General features: G+C 37.6%; 1 protein-coding gene across 3 annotated transcripts in view; it reads left to right on the top strand.

Moving 5' to 3' along the window:
- The window catches only part of BMPR1B (bone morphogenetic protein receptor type 1B), a 353,247-nt gene that overhangs the window by 300,028 nt on the left and 30,770 nt on the right, over positions 1–22,449 (top strand). For all 3 annotated transcript variants that reach the window (XM_075998762.1, XM_075998763.1, XM_075998761.1), the window contains 5 exons: positions 1,112–1,271; positions 9,731–9,833; positions 11,627–11,729; positions 18,541–18,637; positions 19,704–19,842. In XM_075998762.1, the coding sequence (XP_075854877.1) occupies positions 1,129–1,271; positions 9,731–9,833; positions 11,627–11,729; positions 18,541–18,637; positions 19,704–19,842 (585 nt within the window). In that variant the 5' untranslated portion in view covers positions 1,112–1,128. The remainder of the gene's footprint in view (positions 1–1,111; positions 1,272–9,730; positions 9,834–11,626; positions 11,730–18,540; positions 18,638–19,703; positions 19,843–22,449) is intronic.

Below are 22,449 nucleotides of genomic sequence, written 5' to 3'. Positions count from 1 at the left end.
ACAGTCCCTGAAGCATAACAGCTAGCAACTGACGCATGCTCCCTTCTATGTTACGTGAACACTCTAAGCTAGGCGTTCTCAAACTATGGCCCATGGGCCACTTGTGGGTGTTTTTGCCCATTTGTTTTTTTTACTTAAAATATGTGCAGTGTGCATAGGAATTTGTTCATAGTTTTTTTTAACTATAGTCCGGCCCTCCAATGGTCTGAGGGACAGTGAACTGGCCCCCTGTTTAAAAAGTTTGAGGACCCCTTCTCTAAGCTTTTGAGGTATAGGTGCTTATAATTATCTCCATTTTAAGGATAAGAAAATGAAGCAGAGCAAGACTATTTATGAAGTTGGACAAGTAACTGGTAAATAGAGAAGCCTAATTTTGAACCTAGACAGTCTGTTTTTAAGAGATTATATGTAGTATAGTGTCTTCCATCAAAGATGGTAGGAATAGCATTATAATTATAGGTAGGCATTTTTGCATGTAAAACCCGTTGGGGAAGATGTATCTTTTGGAATAAATCTTGGTGTTAACTAAGTTTTTGTCTTCCCAATTTTTTTGATTAAATGTTTCTAATAATTTCTTTAAAAACATATATGATATATCTAAAGTTAGGGAGCCCCGTGATATGGTAGAAAGACAATCTTAGGGCTCGAACAGTCTGGGTTTAAATGCTGGCTCCATGATTTATTGACTGTGCAGATCACTTAAACTTTGAGTCTCAATTTTCTTATCTGAAAAATGGCAATACCAATATTTACCCCTAGTACCACTACACAGAGTAGAAATAATCTATGTAATAGTGTTTCATCAAATTCCTTCCACTTAGTTAAATACAGCTATTATAATTTACAAATATCAAATAGCATCCTTAACGGCTTATGGGAATTTCTTTATTTGAGGCATATCCTATGAGCTATGAGGCATAGCTATACTATGAGGCATATACTATGAGAAGGTGTAATTTTTATCAAAAACATCAAAATATCTGTTTTATGTTTAAATCTTTAAGTATCACGGACACTTCATTTTTTTATTTAATCTCCTGTTGTCCTTGGGACAGAAGACTGTGGTTGGCTATATCGCAGATGCTTAACTCTCACCCTTTCTTCTTTTCAGCACACTTTCTTGATAACATGCTTTTGCGAAGTTCAGGAAAAATAAACGTGGGCACCAAGAAAGAGGATGGTGAGAGCACAGCCCCCACCCCTCGCCCGAAGATCTTACGTTGTAAGTGCCACCACCATTGTCCAGAAGATTCGGTCAACAACATTTGCAGGTTGGTGGTGTAGATGACTTCTATCTCGCTTTAACAAAATATCACACTTTATCCACCGTTGTAGGCTTATGTTCCAAAGAACACATTGTGGAGAAGATTGCATGACGCCATTAGCTCTTAGGGCTGTGCCTGTCTTGAAAGAAATACGGAATTGTGTCTTATCCCCAAATAGTCTTCTGAGATTTTTCTTCCGTCTTCCAAACAGGGTACACGCACGTGCACACAGAGCTCAGCTCCTGGCTCCTTGTCCAGGAGAAAAACTTAACTACTTTCTTTCCAAAGACCTAGTCCCCACAATGAGTTTATCAAATGTGCATGTTGGACCTTTTTTGTTTTAACCATTCGTCATGCTGATGGTGTTAGTATTATGGAGAGAACACCTATGCCGTTGGGAATATTCATAAACTGACTCTGGGGAAGTAATAGGGTGACAGAGTTTATGTGTGATCCCCAGATACTAGGACAGGCATTGTCACAGTACTAGAAAATAAACTCCTTAGTAGGTAATCATGTTTGATTGATTGATTGTTTGAGACAGAGTCTTACTCTGTTGCCCAGGCTAGAGTGAGTGCCATGGCGTTAGCCTCGCTCACAGCAACCTCAAAAACTCCTGGGCTCCAGCGAGCCTCCTGCCTCAGCCTCCCAAGTAGCTGGGACTACAGGCATGCGCCACCATGTCCAGCTAATTTTTTTTTTCTATATGTATTAGTTGGCCAATTGATTTCTTTCTATTTATAGTAGAGACGGGGTCTTGCTCTTGCTCAGGCTGGTTTTGAACTCCTGACCTTGAGCAATCCGCCCGCCTCGGCCTCCCAGAGTGCTAGGATGACAGGCGTGAGCCACCACGCCCTGCCGGTAATCATGTTTTCGTAGATGCTTTATAACATTGGAATCTGGACTGTTCTGCCTTTTTCTTGCTTACACGTCTTTATGTGACCACATCCATTTTGCTGACCACTGTCGCTGTTGGTCACTGTCACTCCATAGGGTGAGGATGACTAGGGATGAAGAGCTATAGCTTATAGCCTTCTGCCAGGGTGTGTTCAGGCAGAAGTGGGTAGTTAACTAGCAAACGTGGCTCTCTGGAGTTCCAATGCCAGCAGAGCATGCCTCAAGAGAGGTCATGAACTCAAACAGGGAGATGAGTTTAGAATCAGGAAAGATATCTGGGCAATCAGGTGGGGTTGCATTAGCCAGCGGTTGCACAAAACTGAGTCGAATGGTTTTCTTTCTTCCCGAGAGCTTTTTTTTTTTTTTTTAAATTTTAACTTTCCAATGAAGCAAAAATCTATAATAAGCTTACCAGTGGATGTATCCTAAGAGCCTAGTCTACTTAGCACAAGAAATACCTTTTGACCGAATGACCCAGAGAGTAAAGCTGGGTGTGTTCATAAATATGTATCTCATTTAATAAGCAAAACAACGCAGCATTGTAGGGAATGCTTGCTCTCATCCAGACAGCATGCAATTTGGGATCCAGAAAGGTCTGGTAACTTGACTTTTGTACAACAGATCGAAGTTGGGAATCACAGAGTCTTGTGCCAAGAGAAAATGATTCCAAAGCTCAGAGACTTTTTCCTGGGACACATGCTCTCTTTACAGTAAAGAGAAAAGGTATTGGGAAAGCTAAAGTTTTCTGAAAAAAGGAAGATTAGCAGGAGAAAGCAAATGAGGGGGGTGGGCGTGTATTTTTACTATTTTGTCTCAGTCTGTGGCATTCAGAATACATCTGTGTGTGTTGTTTGAGCCATTGTCCTGGTGATCGTCTGTTCAGGATTTTCCCTAAATATTCCAGTTTCAAATATGTTGTCCCATTTTCCATATTGAAGTCACTGATGTGTCCTAAGTCGGTTTGGGAGGGAGGAAGCGTTCAGTCGAGGGTCATTGCGGTAGGGAAGCTGGGGATTGTCATGATCTGATTTGTTTCCTTGCAAAAGTTTCTTTGCTGCGGAGGATTTAACGTATTAGAAGAAGACAACAGGGGATTCAAGAAGAGTTAGGTGAGAGCAATCAAATGGTGGGGTCATTAAGAACAGTTCATGTGTGAGAAAATGGTCTAGCTAGGTTGGTGTCGTTGCAGGAGAGAGAGAAATGCATTTGAGAAACATCTAGAAGGTCAAGTTGCGTGGCGGTGGCTTGGATATGGGAAGGGGCACGTGAGGGGCTTTATGGGTTTCTGGATGAGGAGGTAGAATTGCAACATCCGATGGGAGAGTGCTCATGTGTGGTGCATGCAGGGCACGAACAAGGTTTACTTCCAACAGTTCTGCGGAACTTGTCCGAAGTCTTACAACCCTTACCGAGTGGGGAATGTCACCTGTCAAAGCTGTAAAAAAAACAAACAAACAAACAAAAAAAACCTAGATGTTCCTGCCCACTCAGACTTCGACATGTGGACCCCAAGCAGCCCCATGGCCAAGATCTGTGTGGGAGGTGCAAAGGCAAACGCTTTTCCTATGACAGTGCGTTCAGCTTTAAATGTGTCATTTAAATAAAGGAACAGCAAAAGGTCCTGCTGAGCCTTTGCTGATGGAGCAGTCAAGTGAGCTGAGCTTTCTTCCATCCTCCCTTCCACCTCTCCCTTCTCCAAATACTCTGTGAAAGGCAGTGTGTTTTGCCAAAGCCTTCAAATAAAGCTATTGCAAAACAACTTAGAGACTTCAAAAAAAAAAAAAAAAAAAAAAAAAAAAAAAAAAAAAGAGCTGCAGGTTCCATTTGTAGAGCTGCAGACCTGGAAGGCTGTAGTCTCCCTAAGTGACTCTTTTTCTGTGGCTTTCGCGATGCCAATGTCCTCATTTTCCTGCCCTGGCAAGTGTTCTCTTGTCCCTGTTTATGTGTCATTTTCTTTATAGAATCTAGTCTGGCTTAAATACTCTTCCTCGTCTTACTTGACTAGTCTGTGGCAGCCCTTGGTCTCTGTCTCACGTCCCTCGACTTGTTCGTGTGTTATCTATTTCTAAAAATTATTTGTTGCTTTTTTCAGAGATGACTTTTAGTACTCCCTCATTTATCTTGTTGGGTTCTCACCAAGAATTCTCCTGCTTGGGCAGTTCGAGGGTTTAAGGTGTAAGACATCAAATTGTATGTTTGCACAAAGAACGTGCATGCGAATGACACCAAGCTGCTTAAATGGGAATTAGATAAGTCTCCAGCTATATATCTTGAAGAGCCACTGGGGGCAAAAGGAAAAGTGTAGGGCCTGTTAGCTTTTTTTTATAAAGTTAGTACTAACCCAGGCTTTTTATATAACCACCTTGCTGAGTGAGGTGGTATGAGTTTTTGGACAGGTGCTCGAGGTCTCAGTATTCAAAGTGTGTGTTGTTCTGGTTTCTTCTTCCCTTGCAGGCTGAGCTTCATTATAAGCCATCTAGTTTCTATCCACTGTTGCCCTTGGTCATTTAAATATTGAGCTTTATGATTATTTTTTTTTTCCAGTTGAAGATGTTCATTTCAAACCATTGCACTTAGAGAACAGTGGGTCCTCATTAGAACTTCTCATTTAGTTGTAAGAGGCTGTGATTTCAAATTCACTTATGGATTTTTAAATAAGGAATAAGTCTCCCTTTGTGCTTCTCATTAATCATGAATGAGGATGTTAAACAGGTCCTATTTGTTGTTGGAATTAATAGAAAGTGAATACTGTACATAGGTTCTTCAAAATGACACACAGAGAACCACTGAAGACTTTTAAGCAGGGAAAGAAAATGGAAGATTTATCAGCCAGTGTTATACAGAATGGTTAGAGGCAATACAGATGGAGAGGAAGTCCTGCTCTAGAAGGTTCTCAGAGCAGTCTAGGTAAGAGATGGTGCAGATCTGCACAGAGTTGCGGGGTGAACATACACAGGAACTCTTGATGAATATAAAAATTGAGACAAGTTCAAGAAATCTTGTACCTCATGGGAAAAATGAACAAAATGCTGAATCATTTGCCAGAGAAGGATGGATGATAGTTAGGGGTTCTTGAGGATAAAACGAAGAGGACATCTCTCACGTTGGGACTTTGTCATTAATGTTGTAACTTCACCTTTCCCCGGACACTATGGTCCCTCAGAGGAAAAGCCAGAGAAGGAGACAGTAGTATATATATTGGTTTATTTCCCTCCATCACTATGGGAATCTGTCCATCTGAGATGACGAGGGGGAAAAAAAAAACCTAAAAACATTAGGATTCTGTTACTTTGATAATTATCACTGCTCAGCATTCTTCTTTGCTTATTTCCCAGTCAGCAGGAAAACACTTAGGCATCTCTGACTTCTCTCCCTGCTGCTTCCAGTCGAATGACTTTCTCTTTTCTAGGATTTATGGCCTTAGTGTAGACCATGAGCTCCTCAAAATGCACCTTGCATTCCAGCATCTGACTCTGCCTGAGTCTTGTATGCACAATAAGTGTTTGTAAAATGAACCATTGTTAACAAAACTATTAATATAAGCAGCATTCAGCTTTTTTAGTTAACCGACCAAAAATCTATGTCATTAGAATGGCAACTCTGAAAGTTGTGTGTTTATCTTTGAGTTTACCTGCGACAGAAAACTGAAAACTTACTTTATTCCCTTGAATGTGAAATGTGTATTTTAGAAATAAATACAGGATGTTCTCAAGAACTTGTTTACAGATGACCTAAAATTAACTGGCCTTTTAAAATCCATTCTGACTGAAACTGAAAAGAAATTAAAAAGAAGTTTAGAATTTTAGTGTTTCTCACATACCAAAAAAAATTGAAAGAAGTGTTGATCATTCAAGGAAACTGTTAATCCTTGCAGGTAGTTGCAATTGAGCAGATAACTCATTTATATAATATAAATACCATGCTTTTAAATTTCCTAGCACCTGATTGAGCAGAGAAGATAAACTCTTTAATATTCTGAAAATTATTTTATAAACTAATCTTCATAAAGATCTAAATTAGAGGAAAAATTTGGTGATAGTCTCTTTTCAGTTGTGGTGGATATATAAATAACGTTGAGGTTTGCAATAAAGAAATCTAAGATCTTAGTGGAAGAATAGAGTTAAAAGGACCAGAGTTTGGGCAAACCTTGTAAATGTTATATTCACGTTAAATAAAAAGATACTGTTAGTGCAATTTTACACATATGATGAATTTGGTTTCTAACCATTCTACAACTCATGAACGAGTTGCATTCACAAATTGACTTGACCACAAATAAAAGGAGTTAAACCTGGCAGTCTCTGAATGCTTATCCACCTAGAAAGAGTATCACTGAGCCCCTTGAAGCATTATAGCAGGTATACCCTTTCTTGCTAGTGTATATTCACTTGGGAATGCTGAAAATCCCTCTAGGTGGTTAGTCCCCCTGGTGTCTAGATTTCCAGACATGTTTTTGCTTTTGGAATATTTGGCAAATTTAAGGAGCCTGGAATCTGTATAATCAAAGTTTGTAACAAAACTTGTGTTATCACTGCTTTGACCTCATGCAACCGTTAAATTCTCAGATGCTTTGCTTTTTGGCGAATGAACATTACATCAAGAAGCATTCAGCATTGATGACTTGGTATGCACTCAACCATTGTTTCATTTCATTAGTCACTTTTCTTTGCCTGTGATACAGAGGCAGCATTTTTGAAATGTTACAGCAACTGTCTTTATTTTTCATTCATAAAGCATCAAGACAGTCAAATGGAGCAATATTTGTAACCCTAACAATATTTGTACCTCCATAATATGATGAAATAAAAAAATAAATAAGAAAAAAAGACAGTCAAATGATTGATCCTGCATTCTTGTATGTATCTTACTACTTTAAATTTTGTTTAAAACTATTTCTACTGTATTTCCTTCACGAGTCTCCATATCTTCTTATCTACAGTCAACACTCGGGGAATGGGGGCAATAATGTATATACAAGACTAAGCTTGTGCTTGGCAAACAGGCAGCAGAATGTTCAAACAAGCCAAGGGTGAGAGGTGATTGTGCTCTCTGACAGCCAGCATTCATCTCTTAGGTGGGTGGAGTTGATCAACTTTGGTTTTGGATGATAGCTTTGTTTACACTTGTGCTTGCTTGAGAGTTGAAATTTCTCAAGTAATTCTTAAAACTTCTGTAATTGTGCTGCTAGTTTCTGGTTAATGTTCCTTGCTAGGTAGCAATTTCAATGAGAAACTTATAAATGACTTTCGCTTTGTTGCAAATACTGTTCACTAAAAATGCTTTCTCACCTCCTTTCTTGTCCTCCAACAAATTATTGGATTCCTTTTTGAATATATGACTTGTGGGACATTGATTCTTTTCTCCAGGGTCTCTCTCCCTCCCCAGCCCCTCTCTGTATTTTTGGTTCCTCCCTCTCTCCACGTAAGAGAATATATTTCCGAAACTTGAATTTATTCTCCCTGATGTTTAGGATGACTTATTTCTGATAATTCTTTAATTTTGCTTATGAAGAGAAATGTCAGTTATGCACATAGTCTAAATATGTAGGAAAAGAGTAAAAAAAGTCACTAATATTATTTGCTCATGTTTTTTAAAGTAAATTTTTATGGAACAACTATTTTGGCTGAGTGCCATTGCTCATACCTATAATCCCAGCACTTTGGGAGGCCAAGGCAGGAGGATAGCTTGAGGCCAGGAGTTTAAGACCAGCTTAGGTAACATAGCGAGACAAAAAAATATCTCTACAAAAAAATAGATTAGTTGGGCATGGTGGCATACACCTCTAGATCCAGCTACTTGGGAGGCTGAGGCAGGGGGATTGATTGAGGCCAAGAGTTCGAGGTTACAGTGAGCTATGATCCTGCCACTGCACTCCAGCCTGGGCTACAGAGTGATGCTGTCTCTAAACAAATAAAAAACAGTCATTTTATTTATTTCCTTCAGTGTTCTCATGCTTTACATTTTTGTAACAATTTCAGTAAATTGGTTAAAGAGCCCCAAAGAATTCAAAGAACAGAAAGACTTTTCAGAGGCAGTCTCTCTTCCACGACAATATTCATGCATTTGACCTTGGTCTAACGGATTTATCACTGGCTCTTCCTAGCTATTCATTACTCTATTGGAACTCCATTGTGCTAGTCTATATGAAATGAGGTATTTTGGGCCACTTGAGGCTTATAAACCAAGTAAACGATTCTAAAGCTGTCGATGAAGCGTGAAGGGCTAGTGTATGGTAGAAGGCTGCTGCCACTAAGACAGAGTAGACAAAGCCACAAATCACGGCCAAGGCCATTCTCAGAGCTTCTTTGCCATTCCCTTTGAGGGACTGCATTGTCATATCTGTCTTGGACCCTGGGCACGTATATGTGTGAGAACAGGCTCGAGGTGGAGTTTAGTGCTTTTATTTTCTAAGACACACAGTGGTGGGTGGTGGTTTATGACTTGCATTGGGAGTCTACTGGCATTCACCACCCAAACTTGGGAAGACAGTCATGTCTGTTTACAAATAGTTAACATATATCACGGTTCTTGTTTTTCATTTTAGTCCCAGGAGGGGATAGCAGAAAACAAGTGGGAATGAAGTGAGAGACCCTCGATTTAAGGCCTGATTCTTTTTAACTGGTTTTTTGACCTTATGTAAGTTGAGCACACTCTCTCACAACCTTAATTTCCTTATCTGTACGATAGAAATAACATTACTTTCCTCTCATTGTTGTCGTGAGGATTAAAAGACACAGAATAAGTGAAAGTTATCTCTGATCTAGAAAATCATACAGAAATTTAAAATTTTGTTTCTTTCCTTTCCACTATCTTGATGAACTCTTTCTTTCTGTGGTCCATCCTCATCCCACCCCCAACTCGAGCCTGGACTGCTTATGACGGTGCTTCATTTTGTCACATGACACCCAGCCCAGAACCAGAGGTGCCACAAAGAAGAATCTTTATTGCCTCAGCTCTGCTATGCTGATCCCAACTCCTGCCTGTCTTTAGTTTGCATGCCTTAGTGGGCAATAAGTAATATTTCACTATCTCAGACCAAGTGGAACCAACATGAACATTCATCTGTGTGTGTTCGAAACCTTGCTGTCCCTGTCACTCACTGTGTGATGCCTGGGATATTACTCAACCTTTCTGAGCCTCCGTTTCCTCATATGGAAGCTGCTCACAGAGGTGTCTTTCTGGATTTGTCCAGAAAAATGATATCCTTGAAGGCCCAATGTATTCAGTAATTGGTATACATGGTTATTAATGGTAATTAATGATATACATTATATGAGAATTTTGAACCCTTCTTTCTTATGAGTTTATGGACAAAGGAGATATTACGAGATGTTTTTATGATAATTAAATCCATTCTCATAAAAGAAAATTTTAAGAATCTCTTAACAGATCGTGCCCTATAATGATCGTTGACTTTTGCCTTATTTGCAATGAAACAAATGGTACTCATCGTTCATTTCCTTTTCCCCAGAAAGAGAGAGAGACACACACATGTACACACATACACATGCATACGCACGCATGGCACACACATGCTCTCCCTCTCACTTTGCCTGTTTGGTCTTCAGCACTGACGGATATTGTTTCACGATGGTAGAAGAAGATGAGTCCGGGATGCCTGTGGTCACTTCCGGATGCCTGGGACTAGAAGGCTCAGATTTTCAGTGTCGGGTAAGGACGATCACCTGCTCCTGCTTTGCAGCCCTCCATCGGCTGGGTTTCCATCAAATTTCAAGCAAGTTAAAACAATTGTTTTTCTTGGCCATTCTGGTTTTTAGTACAGTCATGGAAAACACGATGCCATGTAGGTTTCTGAAGGACCACACATAGGGTGACAGCAGATGGGGGTCCCATAAGATTGTAACACCATGATTTTACTGTCCCTTTTCTATGTTTAGATATGTTTGGATACACAGGTACTTACCGTTGGGTTATAGTTGAGTCCCATATTTAGTAGAGTAACGTGCTATCTAGGTTTGTAGTCTGGCTGTAATAGACTATACCATGTAGCCATTGTGTGTTGTAGGCTATATCATCAAGGTTTGTGTTAGTGTACCCAGTGATCACACAGTGACAAAACCACCCAACAACGCATTTCTCAGACCATTTCCCAGACTCTAAGCATGCATGACTATACTTGGGGAAATAATTGGAAATTGCCTTTGGGACAATTCTCCCTTCATTTTGAAATCAAATATCCTTTTCATTTTTTGCTGTTAACTTATTGCTTAGTGTCTCATTAAATCATCTTCCTCAAAATCCAGTTTAGCTCATTGCATTTACAGGCTACCTTCCTCAGTTGACACAGTGTACATTGGTTATTATACATGTAGTAGTAGTAGTTTTGAAATGCAAAAATTGAAAGGCAAAAAAAATTGCAGTAAGATAATACATGGTGATTTGAAAGACATTATAGAGATAGATTCGAAAGACCTGATAGAAAATAACAATTTCAAGATGTTTGAGTAAAATAACTAGAATTTTAAATAAGTTCTCTCGACAGTGATAATGACTTAATCCTTTGCACTAGGGTGTCGAGTGTGACTCGACACGCCTGGCATCGGTAGCAGCTCGTGTGTTGAGCCACGCTCAACACGGAGCTTCACCATGGGGGCAAGGGGGATTTTTCTCTATTTTTCCAGTATCTTTTCTTGTTTTCATTAGCATGAAAGGACAAGTAAACTGTAAATGCTGTCTCAACTGGTGCCACCACCTAAGCTTATCTTTTGCAAAAGCAGCCATCTTGAGTAGCAGGGTCCAGGGCATGAGTCGTTGCATCATGCCTTTTTGAGCTTTTTGACTCTAAAATGGTGGCGTACATTGGTTTTCTAGGGGCTTGAGGTCAGTGTTGTAAATTCCTATATATTGCACAAAGAATGCCAAGAAAGAAGAAATGAAAAACCGATAATGCATGTGAAATTTATTAGGAAACTAGTACATGATCTTGTTGGAGAATTCAGAGACGGTACACTAACTTCCAGGGGTAGATTATTAATCCACTAACTTAGAGCAACGGTTAGATGGAAAGCTCCATGCAATCACACCTCACTCTAACAAAAAACGCAAAGATTGTGTTGTTTGTTCTAACAGCAAAATCAAAGGAGGTAGAAGAGAGACGATTTGTATTTGCGAAACATGTGAATGTAAACCAGGTCTTCACGTGGGTGGATGTTTCCAAAAATATCACACCATGAAAAATTATAGAGATTAAAATTACTCTTTGAATGCATCAATAATTTTAAATATAAAAAAATCCAAGTAAATAAGTCTGTATGAAAAGAAACTCCAGTTTTTTATTCTACTGCCGCGCTTTGTAAAATCTGGGGCATTTAAAAAATTAAATCCTGAATAGAATAAAGGAATCGAGAAAAAAGCAAGCGAGTGCAAAGGGTTAAGTTTTAGATGATGTGACTTTGAAATTTAGAGGAAACCCACTAATAACAGATATTTGGTTTCAATTATAGGACACTCCCATTCCCCATCAAAGAAGATCAATTGAATGCTGCACAGAAAGGAATGAATGCAACAAAGACCTGCACCCCACACTGCCTCCACTGAAAAACAGAGGTAAGGTGAGCAAGACTCTGGGCTGGAAAAGATTCAGGCATAATGAAAATAATAGCTACAATTGTAGAGGCCAGGCGCGGTGGCTCACGCTTGTAATCCTAGCACTCTGGGAGGCCGAGGCGGGAGGATCATTTGAGCTCAGGAGTTCAAGACCAACCTGAGCAAGAGTGTGACCCCATCTCTACTAAAAATAGAAAGAAATTAATTGGACAACTAATATATATAGAAAAAATTAGCTGGGCATGGTAGAGCATGCCTGTAGTCCCAGCTACTTGGGAGGCTGAGGCAGGAGGATCGCTTGAGCCCAGGAGTGTGAGGTTGCTGTGAGCTAGGCTGATGCCACGGCACTCTAGCCTGGGCAACAGAGTGAGACTCTGTCTCAAAAAAAAAAAAAAATACAATTATTAGCTCTTTTCTAAATGTATCTACCTGTACCATTTTCGAAGGCAGGAGCAGAGGATTGAGGCCAGATGACATAATGAGCTGTCATTTAAAGACACGTGCAAGTGGTTCTTGGGAAGATAGTTGTATGTGGCTTCACTCTTGGGATTTTTGTTACTTTAACTTCTTTCCATTTCCATTCAGAAAGCTACAATGCCTAGAGTATGTGTAGAGTGGGAAGAAAGAGCTTTATGTTTACCCCTGACAGTTATTCGAAAGTTGCATTTTCACTTAAAAACGATCATTTGGCTGCATTTATTTTGAGAATAACGACCTTAGAAAGGACTAAATCAAAGATTATTTGCTATATGGCATTTCCTTTTATTTCTGCTAGAGTAACTAGCTTTTAGTCAAATCATACATCCATATATTGATAAAATGGGAAAGATGTCTAAATGTTTTAATTTCAAAACTTGTACATTTTAAGAGTTGCTCATTTAAAAAAGAAAAATACTGCATCCCAAGAGACTTTTCATTAGGAACAGCCCCTGTGTTTCCTTTCTTCTCCTTGTTCTCACTGCAAAAATGAATGATTTGTAATTGCTGTAGGGTTTTAAATCCTAAGTCTTATTTAAGTGAGTTAGAATGATCCCTAATGATTGATTTTATTTCTTGAGAAGAGAAATTCTTTCCAACAAAACATCATGGAATTTCATGACTTTGATAACATTTTATTATAACATTTTTTCCTATATTAGTCTAGAAAGCTAGAAAAGATTGGTTCATACTAACTCACATCAAAACCTTACAGGAGCGTTTATTTTTTATTTATTTTTTTGCCAGGCAGCATGTTAGGTGGTAGGAATATAGAAATGGGTGAAGAAAATTCTTCTTCCCCAAAGTGTAGACTAGGATCTAAGAGAGAAGTATGGAAATAACTAAAATTATATTTTGTCAGGAATATCTCAGTAGAGTTAAATTATAAAGTACATTAAGGACACAAAAGAGTGAATGGCTGGCTATGTCTTGGATGGGAGGATGTCACCGTAGCTTTGTAGAAGTGATAACCTGAACAAGACTTTTTAAAGACAAACAGGAGTTTGCTAAGTGGATAAGGCAGAATAGGCCAAGTGGATAAAAATTTAAAAATTAAAATGCCTAATGTTAGCCTAGCACGATGCTAATTATTATGTAAATGAATCGATTTTAGCCTCCCAAGAACCCTAAGAGTTACTTAGGATTGTTAGTTCCGATTTAAATAGGAGGAAAATGCAGGACAGAAAGGCTTATTAACTTTCCTAAGTTTGCACAGTCTCTGAGTAGCAGCGACTCTAAACAGAGGCATGAGTTAAGTACCGAGGTCTGCTTTGTAATATTTGAGAGGCCTTTGTAAAATATAGGAGTATGCAACAGCATGTCTAGTTGGAGAACAAATCTCATACCTAAGAGAGGTGGATCCAGTTCTAGTTAGGACTAGGATGGCTGGATGAGGAGGGTGAGATTATGGGAGCCCATTCTACTAAGTGAAGTATCTCAAGAATGGAAAAACAAGCACCACATGTACTCACCAGCAAATTGTTATCAACGGATCACCACCTAAGTGGACATATAGGGGTAACATTTATCAGGTGTCGGGAGGGTGGGAGGGGGGAGAAGGGGATGGGTATATACAACCACAACGAGTTGGATGTGCAACGTTTGGGGGATGGACATGCTTGAAGCTCTGACTCGAGGGGGGAGGGGGCCATGGCCAATATATGTAATCTTAACACTTGTGCCCCCATAATACACTAAAATAAAAAAATAAATAAAAATAGTGGACCAAGTCTCTAGAGGACAGAATGAAAAAGCTTTGTGCTTTTGTGCCCCGAGGATCCCAGGCCGAGCCTAGATAAGATCTTTGCAGAATCCACTTTACCCTTTGGGCCAATTTGGGGTTCAGGAAACGTCACTGCAGACTGTGGTCTGAGAGCACCACCTTTAGACCCCAGAGCTGCTGCCCTTTTTTTTTTTTTTTTTTTTGCCTTCCTCATATCCATGTGTATGGTATTTTTGTGGAATGTGTACTATCTTTTTTATTTTTAATTTATTTTTATTTCAGCATATTATGGGGGTACAAATGTTAAGGTTATATATATTGTCCATGCTCCCACTCCCCCCTCGAGTCAGAGCTTCAAGCGTGTCCATCCCTCAAACATTGCACATCTCACTCATTGTGTTTGTATATACCCATCCCCTCCTCCCCTCCCACCTGCCCGACACCCGATAAATGTTAGTTATTCCTGTATGTCCACTTAGGTGTCGATCAGTTAATACCAATTGGCTGGTGAGCGCATGTGGTGCTTACTTTTCCATTCTTGGGATACTTCACTTAGTAGAATGGGTTCCAGGAATGGGTAGCCAGGAAAATACAAGAGGTGCTAGGTCACCATTGTTTCTTAGAGCTGAATAGTACTCCATGGTATACATGGACCACATTTTTTTAATGCACTCATGAATTGATGGGCACGTGGGTTGTTTCCACATCTTTGCAATTGTGAATTGTGCTGCTGTAAACATTTGAGTGCAGGTGTCTTTTTTGTAGAGTGTCTTTTTTGAACGTGTACTGTCTATGTTTGCAGAGTATCCGTGGTTATTTCCAAGATCCTTTCTAGGTCTATGATTTTTTTTTTCTTCCATTTCTTATTGTAATTGTGAACCATCTTCTAGCCTTGTAAGAACAGTCCTGGCATTTTAAGCAGCTGCAAAGCACTTAATTATTAGAGAAGGGACAGGAGTGGCAGGATGCAGTTCTGTGATACCACTGGCCATTCGTGCTTGCCTCTCAGGGGGACCCGGATTTCCCCAGGGAGTTCTTGCTTCTATTTTCCCCGAGCAGTTGGAGCGACAGCCCAGGTAGCAATCTGCCTTGTGGAGAAGAGAGCTGCGGGCCCTGCACTTCCCCAATGGGAATCTGGAAGTGTTCACTTGAGACTGAGACTCTGGCAGGGACTTGAGTGTTTACATTGTTCATGCTCTGAGCACAGGTAATGGTAGATGAAAACATGACCAGCATGACCAGCAGAAACAAAAGGTTTATTGATAAGCATCGCCTATTCATGAGGGAAGACAAGCAGGCAGTAGCTGAGGCTGCAGGGTTATTGGGGTAAAGGAAAGCAAAATGGGAAGGTAACTCAAGCCTTAAGTATAGTGCTTGATGGCAAGGAAAGAGAGTCCCTTAGATCCTTCTGGGCTAAATGCTCTCATGCATCAGAAATATAATAACTAATAACTAGTGTTCTTGCAGCTCAGGGTGTCTAATGTGGCTTGCATTTACATGGACAGTGAAGCTGAGAGCTTTAGTAAAATTACATCACTGGAATGGAAAAGTATTCTGTGTTCACATACCTGTAGTGTGCTGTGATTATATGGTTAGTCTTAGTTGAGTATCTAGCATTCTCTTTGGATGCCTGCAAAATCAGGCTCTTGTTATCGATAAAATTGGAAATACGTTTTAAGCGAAGTTTCCAGCAGAATCTTTACGTATGTATGTGCTATCGTAGTTGTATGCCTGGATACACGTGACAACATTGCGAATGTGCTTTCACTGGCGAAGGAATTGTGACATCTTGGATCTATTGTCAACACTGCCTGGTGCAATGGAGAAAGAAATTTACTAAGACAATTAATCGTGTAAAATTTTAGCCTGCTTAATTTTAAGAGCTTATAAGTTATGTTCAAGATTTCCTAAGCAACATGTTTCAGACAACGAATGAGCTAATTAGATCTGATTTGTTTGTGTTAAAGCCAGAATGGCTTTTTTGACATCAGACAAGATTGGGCGCATTCAAGGTGGTATGGCTATAGACTTCAATGGCTTTTTTGGACACAGACTATAGTAGTTCAAGTTTTCCTGAACTCCTTTTTCCTGGACCACTGGCAACATTTCTGAGTTTATTAATATAAAACTGCTTGTCTTTAGTGGTCTTTCATTTAGTCTTCTCAAATACAGACTGCTCTCATTAGGATTTCGCAAGTAGTACGTATGGATCATAAATAGCTGTTAAACATATATATTTTAGACTGATGAGTAAATGATAACATTGACCATCCTCATATTTGGACAAGAAATTTGTACTTGTGAATTATAGTTTATAATGTTAAGTATACTATATATTACATATTAATATATAATCTAAACATTCTCTGAAATATTTTAAAGTAAGATTTATTTTTATTTTATGTGTTCATGTCAATATCCTGATTTTGGAAATTGTATTACTATTTGGTAAGACAATGTCATTGTTCTTAGGAGTGTATTCCAAAGTATTTATAAATGGATAGGAGCATTATGTCTGCAAGTTTAAATGATCCAAAAATAATACAGACATACAAATAATAAACAAAAAATATAAATGCAAATGTATACATATATACATATTAGAGAGAATGAGAGAAAGAAGCACTGAGAAAGCAAGATAATTATAAAACAAATATAAAATGTTAACAATGAGAAATCTAGGTGAAGGACACACTTAGAGTTCTTTTTCCTCATCGTTTTTCTCTAAGGCTGAAATTATTTCAACATAATTAAAATATATATTTACATCGATGGTAAAATAGGAACTGTTGTAATCTTTTTAAAGGATATTTGATGGTATATATGAAAACACTTAAAATATGTGTCCTTTGAACTAATAATTGTACTTCTAGAAATCTTTATTAAAGAAATAAATCATTGCCATGTGCAAAGATGTATGTGTAAGAGTGATCATTACAGAATTTTATGTATTAAAAGCAAAGAAGTCTTATAGCAGAATCGTTGAAATCTCCTAAATCTATGACAACAGATGAATGGCTTTCTAATTAGGATGTCTCTACATATAATACAATCTAGTTTTTAAAAATCATGTTGCCATAATATATAATTTCAAATAGCTAAAAAAGATATTGAGTGTTCCCGACACAAAGAAATGATAAATGTTTGAGATGATGGATATACTAATTATTTAATACTCTGATCTCATCAGTGTACATTATATATATCAAAACATCAGTATGTACCCTATAAATATGTAAAATTATTATGTGTCAATTAAAAAGATAAGTAATTTTTTAAAAAGTTAAATATCAACCAAAAAATCATGTTACAAATTTTTTTTGTGGAAAATGTTCGCATTTATATTATAAAGGAAAGTAATCTAGTTGTAAGGCAATATAATAATGCCTTTTTGTGAAATATTTTGCTCATGAACTTTTTTTGTTCATTGAAATTATACTGCAATGGCATATGCTAAACTGTTAGCAGTAATTTTTCCCGAGTAGTGAGGAGGTAGTGATTTTATTTATATTATTTTAGTTAGTTCTTTGCTATTTTTCTTCTTGGAACATATCATACTTTTGAATGAAAAAAGTTACATTGAATGGGATAAGGTCTCCAGCTGAAATATTTAGGTGGCCATATAGTTAGAGCTATACAGCATAGTTGGAAAGCTTCTTGTCCATAGTAACCGAAGTCAGAAATTACAATACTACTTTTAAAATTAAATAACAATAATCACTCTCTTAAAGGTACATGGTACCATTGATAAGAACAGTGCTAATTCTATTACTATATAAGTGCACCTGGTTTTAAGTCAGTTTTTCTCAAAATATGTCCCAGCGACCACCTGCATTTAATCACCTGGGATGATTATTAAAAAATAAAATACTTTGAATAAAAATCTCTGGGGTTAAAGTCAGTAAAATGCATTTGTATAAAGCTAAGTCATTCTTCTTTATATAATGTTTGGGAAATCATGCTCTAAGTAAATCTGGTTTCTCAAGAACTAGAGTTAAAGCAAAATAATGTTTATTTGTTCTATAAAAACCAAATTATCTGGCTACAGCATATATATTCTTTTAAAATATGATGCCATTATAAAAAAAATTAAGCTATGCATTTTGAAGGACATCTTTGTTTAAAGTGATGCACATAATATATAGTCTATATTTGACAACATTTGAGTAGTCCTTTTATACTCATCATAAGATGGTTTTGTGTTTTATGTATAATGGTTTATAGATTCACTTTTTATTCAAATTCATGACCACGTGAAAAGAGCCTGTGAACCCATCAGATAGATCCGGAATAAAGATTAACTACCTGCTTATATTTTAGGTGCACACATTCATTTACCTGTGTTCATGTTCTTTTATCCTATGACAAGTCTATACCTTTTCAGAAAGGAAGAAATGTATGCTTTTGAAATAAGTACCTAGATGAGTGACGAGTCATTCTAGTCAAAGTTATTTAATTCTGAGTATGTATGTATATTTTTTTATGATCACTTGGCATGTTGAAAGGGTCTTTCACATCTTGCACAGATGCTTAGCAAGTACTTCAGAGTAGCTTCCTAATTTTTAAGTGAGAATATCTTTCCTATTATGGCTCTCTTTTTTTTCATTTCAGATTTTGTTGATGGACCTATACACCACAAGGCTTTACTTATATCTGTGACTGTCTGTAGTTTGCTCTTGGTCCTCATCATTTTATTCTGTTACTTCAGGTAAGTTTCTAGCATCTAGATGTAGAATTTTGAGTTGATAGTGTCTTCCTTACATTAATATTCTGCCATTTTTTTCCTGTTGATGCTTTTTATCACAGCTTTCTTTGACATAGTTAGATCTTATATTTAACTGAAAATATCTGTTACTGCTGATAAATATTTGTCCTAATGAAGTTATAAATAGATACCTATCTCATTTCTGCTTCAGACCTCATAACTACCCAGATAAATATTTCCTCTCTAGGGAAACTAAGGTAGTTAGGGAATTCAGAGACTTGTTGCTTCTTAGGTTGGATTCTAAGTACAGGAAATGTCATGTTGAACTAAGAGTGGCTCAAGTAATTCCTTATTTCCTGAGCTAAAAAAATTCCTCTTAGTATTAAAATAGTTTAATTATAATTTATAGATTAATTATTGAAGCAAGTTCAGTTATTTAAGTTAAGTACGGTAGTTGCAAATTATTTTGCCACCTAAAAACTTCTTTTCTAGTTTGAGAACTATCAAGAACCTTTATATTTATATCATTTGCCTTTTGAACAATTGCATACTCATTTGTGATACTTTGTAGATTAATAGATTAGTTGATTGAAATAAATTCATTTCTATTTGAAGACATAGTAGTTATTAACAAAGCTTGTAAAGCCTAATTTTATTTATCTGCTTTACTTTATGTAAGAGAGTTAGCTATAATGTGTTTATAAATCAAAAATTTGCAGCTTTCATTAGTTTGGGATATCATAAAAAGATTTTAGGGAATGAATATTGGAGCTGTTTAGAAACACTCCCAGAATGTAGCCTGCTTGGATATATGTGATCGAAAGCAATAGAGAAGAAAAATTGTGGGTGGTCGAGACTAAACATGTAGTTTATTTTTTTTAAAAAGAGGTTAGCAAAATAATAACGATTCATATTTTGGAAACCATAACCAAGGGCAGCAAATACGAAGCACTTAATCTTGTACTGTATTTATGTGCTAAAATAAATCCTGTTGTGATTACTGTTTCAGCTGCAATGTTTTGCTCCTATCATTGCATTTCTTAAATTATCTTCATGTGTCCTTCTTTAGGTATAAGAGACAAGAAACCAGACCCCGGTACAGCATCGGGTTAGAACAGGATGAAACTTACATTCCTCCCGGAGAATCCCTGCGGGACCTCATCGAGCAGTCCCAAAGCTCAGGAAGCGGATCAGGCCTCCCTCTGCTGGTACGAGCAGAACATTCCGTGAACTTGAAGGAAATGTGTTCTGGAAGGAAATGTCAATAAGTGCAAGGGTTTCATTTTACTGAAACAGATAGGGCGGTGGACAAGGAGAAAGCTCTGTGGGTTGGACATCAGATCTCAGATGCAGGGCTTCCCGATAACATTTCGACATATTGAGGGTAAGGTGATTGTTATTTTTTAATGTCTGTATATGGTTACAATCCAGACCCTCAGACATTCTGATCAAGAGCAGATTAGAAAACATTGAACATGGGACCATCCATCTTCCCTGTGTTTCCATCAGGATAGCATTACTGCACTTTGGCCTGGCTTTTGAAGGCTAAAGTATGACAAGCAACTGGGATCTGAGTGCTTGCACAAAAGGAAGCAGGCCATATTTCAGCTGCAGGGTTTATGTTTCAGGCTGAAGTCCTGGCTTTTCCATTCGGGAGAGGTTTAATTTTCTGACGGTCAGCACTGTCAATATTGAAGAGAATGTATATCAAATCCAAGGCACTTGCTTTAATGAGAAAAGTGTTTGGTTCTTTTGTGGACCATGCAGAAAGATTGTGATTTGGGATGGAAACGAATAATTAATTAGACAGATTTTTATAGTTTTGAGAAATATGAGAATTAATGAGAAATAGTTTTCTTAATAAACTCTTTTTTTTTTTTTTTTTTTTGAGGCAGAGTCTCGCTTTGTTGCCCAGGCTAGAGTGAGTGCCGTGGCATCAGCCTAGCTCACAGCAACCTCAAACTCCTGGGCTCAAGCAATCCTCCTGCCTCAGACTCCTGAGCAGCTGGGACTACAGGCATGCACCACCATGCCCGGCTAATTTTTTCTATATATATTAGTTGTCCAATTAATTTCTTTCTGTTTATAGTAGAGATGGGATCTCGCTCTTGCTCAGGCTGGTTTCGAACTCCTGACCTTGAGCAATCCTCCCGCCTCGGCCTCCCAGAGTGCTGGGATGACAGGCGTGAGCCACCGCGCCCGGCCTTAATAAACTCTTAAGATTGATTTTCCTGATCCTTGAGGTCTGGTTCTGACTTTGGCTGTCTTGTTTACTCGATATCTTTGAAGCTTCTTAAGTGAGGAATCTTTTCTGAAAAGTCATTCCCATATGAATTATTAGTTTAGCCTTACTAAGCAAAGTATTTTAATCCATATATTTCTGCATAGAAGGATGTGTATGTGTGTGTGTTGCTAATTTAGGGATATAGTAGAGAGTACAGAGCATTATTTACAGCTGTGTGTTTTCTATTGTCCATACGTGAACTTAAACTTTAGAGACTATGAAATTTCTAATCACTAGATGAGATGACAATCTTGCAATAGTGATAATTCCTTGTAAATCCTTATATATTCAGTTGTTCCCAGTATACATGAAAATAATTCTTTTTTTGGAGTTATAGTTACAGTGATTATATCTTACAGGCATTTTATGTATGCAATCAAACCTTTCAAAATTGATATCTAAGAATGTAATATACAATGACAGTTCTTAAGGTATAGGAAGACCAGAAACATTTACCAAATCAAATAAAAACTAAAATAAATCACAGGTTTAAAAGTTTTCAGGTTACATTTTTGGGTTCTTAGATGTTGTAATAAATATCACAATGCAAGTGTATTTTAAACTTTTGAATAAAATTTAATAACACTTTTTTTTTCTGGGCTAGTGAGTACCAGTCATTTTTAAAAATTTTTAATTATTGGTACATAATAGTTGTATACATTTATAGATTGCATGTGATGTTTTAATACAGGCATACAGTGTAAATTAATTAACTCAGGGTAATTGGGATAGCTTTCAGCTCAGGCATTTATCATTTCTTTGTGTTGGGAACATTGCATTTCTACTATTTTAGTTATTTTAAACTAACTTATTGTTGATAATAGTCACTTTGTTATCTTATATATTGTTCGTTCTGTCTAATTAACCATAATTTTGTACCCATTAACCATCCCTATTTTATCTCTCTCTCCTTGCCACCCTTCCAAGCCTCTGGTTATTATCATTCTCCTCTCTGTCTCCATGAGATCAATTGTTTTTAATATTTAGCTCCCAAGTATGAGTGAGAACATGTGAGATTTGTCTTTCTGTGCTTGGCTTATTTCACTTAACATAATGTTCTCCAGTTCCATCCAAATTGTTGCAAATGGCAGGATTTTATTCTTTTCTGTGGCTATATAATATTCCATTGTTTATTTGTACCATAATTTCTTTATCCATTCATCCATTGATGGCCACTTAGGTTGATTTGAAATCTTGACTATTGGGAATAGTGCTACAATAAACATGGGAGTGCAGATACCTGTTTGATATGTTGATTTTCCTTTCTTTAGAATCATACCCAGTAGTGGGATTGCTGGGTCATATGATTCTATTTTCAGTTTTCTGAGGAACCTCCATACTGTTCTCCATAGTGGTTACACTAATTTGCATAACCACAAACAGTGTACGAGAGTTCCTCCTTTTTAACATCCTCACCAGCATTCCTTATTACCTGTCTTTTTGATACAAGCCATTTTAACTGGATTGAGAAATCTCATTGTAGTCTTGATTTGCATTTCTCTGATGACTAATAACGTGGATCATTTTTTTC

The sequence above is a fragment of the Microcebus murinus genome, chromosome 29, assembly GCF_040939455.1.
Source record: "Microcebus murinus isolate Inina chromosome 29, M.murinus_Inina_mat1.0, whole genome shotgun sequence".
Taxonomy (NCBI): domain Eukaryota; kingdom Metazoa; phylum Chordata; class Mammalia; order Primates; family Cheirogaleidae; genus Microcebus; species Microcebus murinus.
The sequence above is the reverse complement of the archived record's forward strand: the minus strand, read 5'-3'. Positions and strand labels throughout refer to the sequence as shown.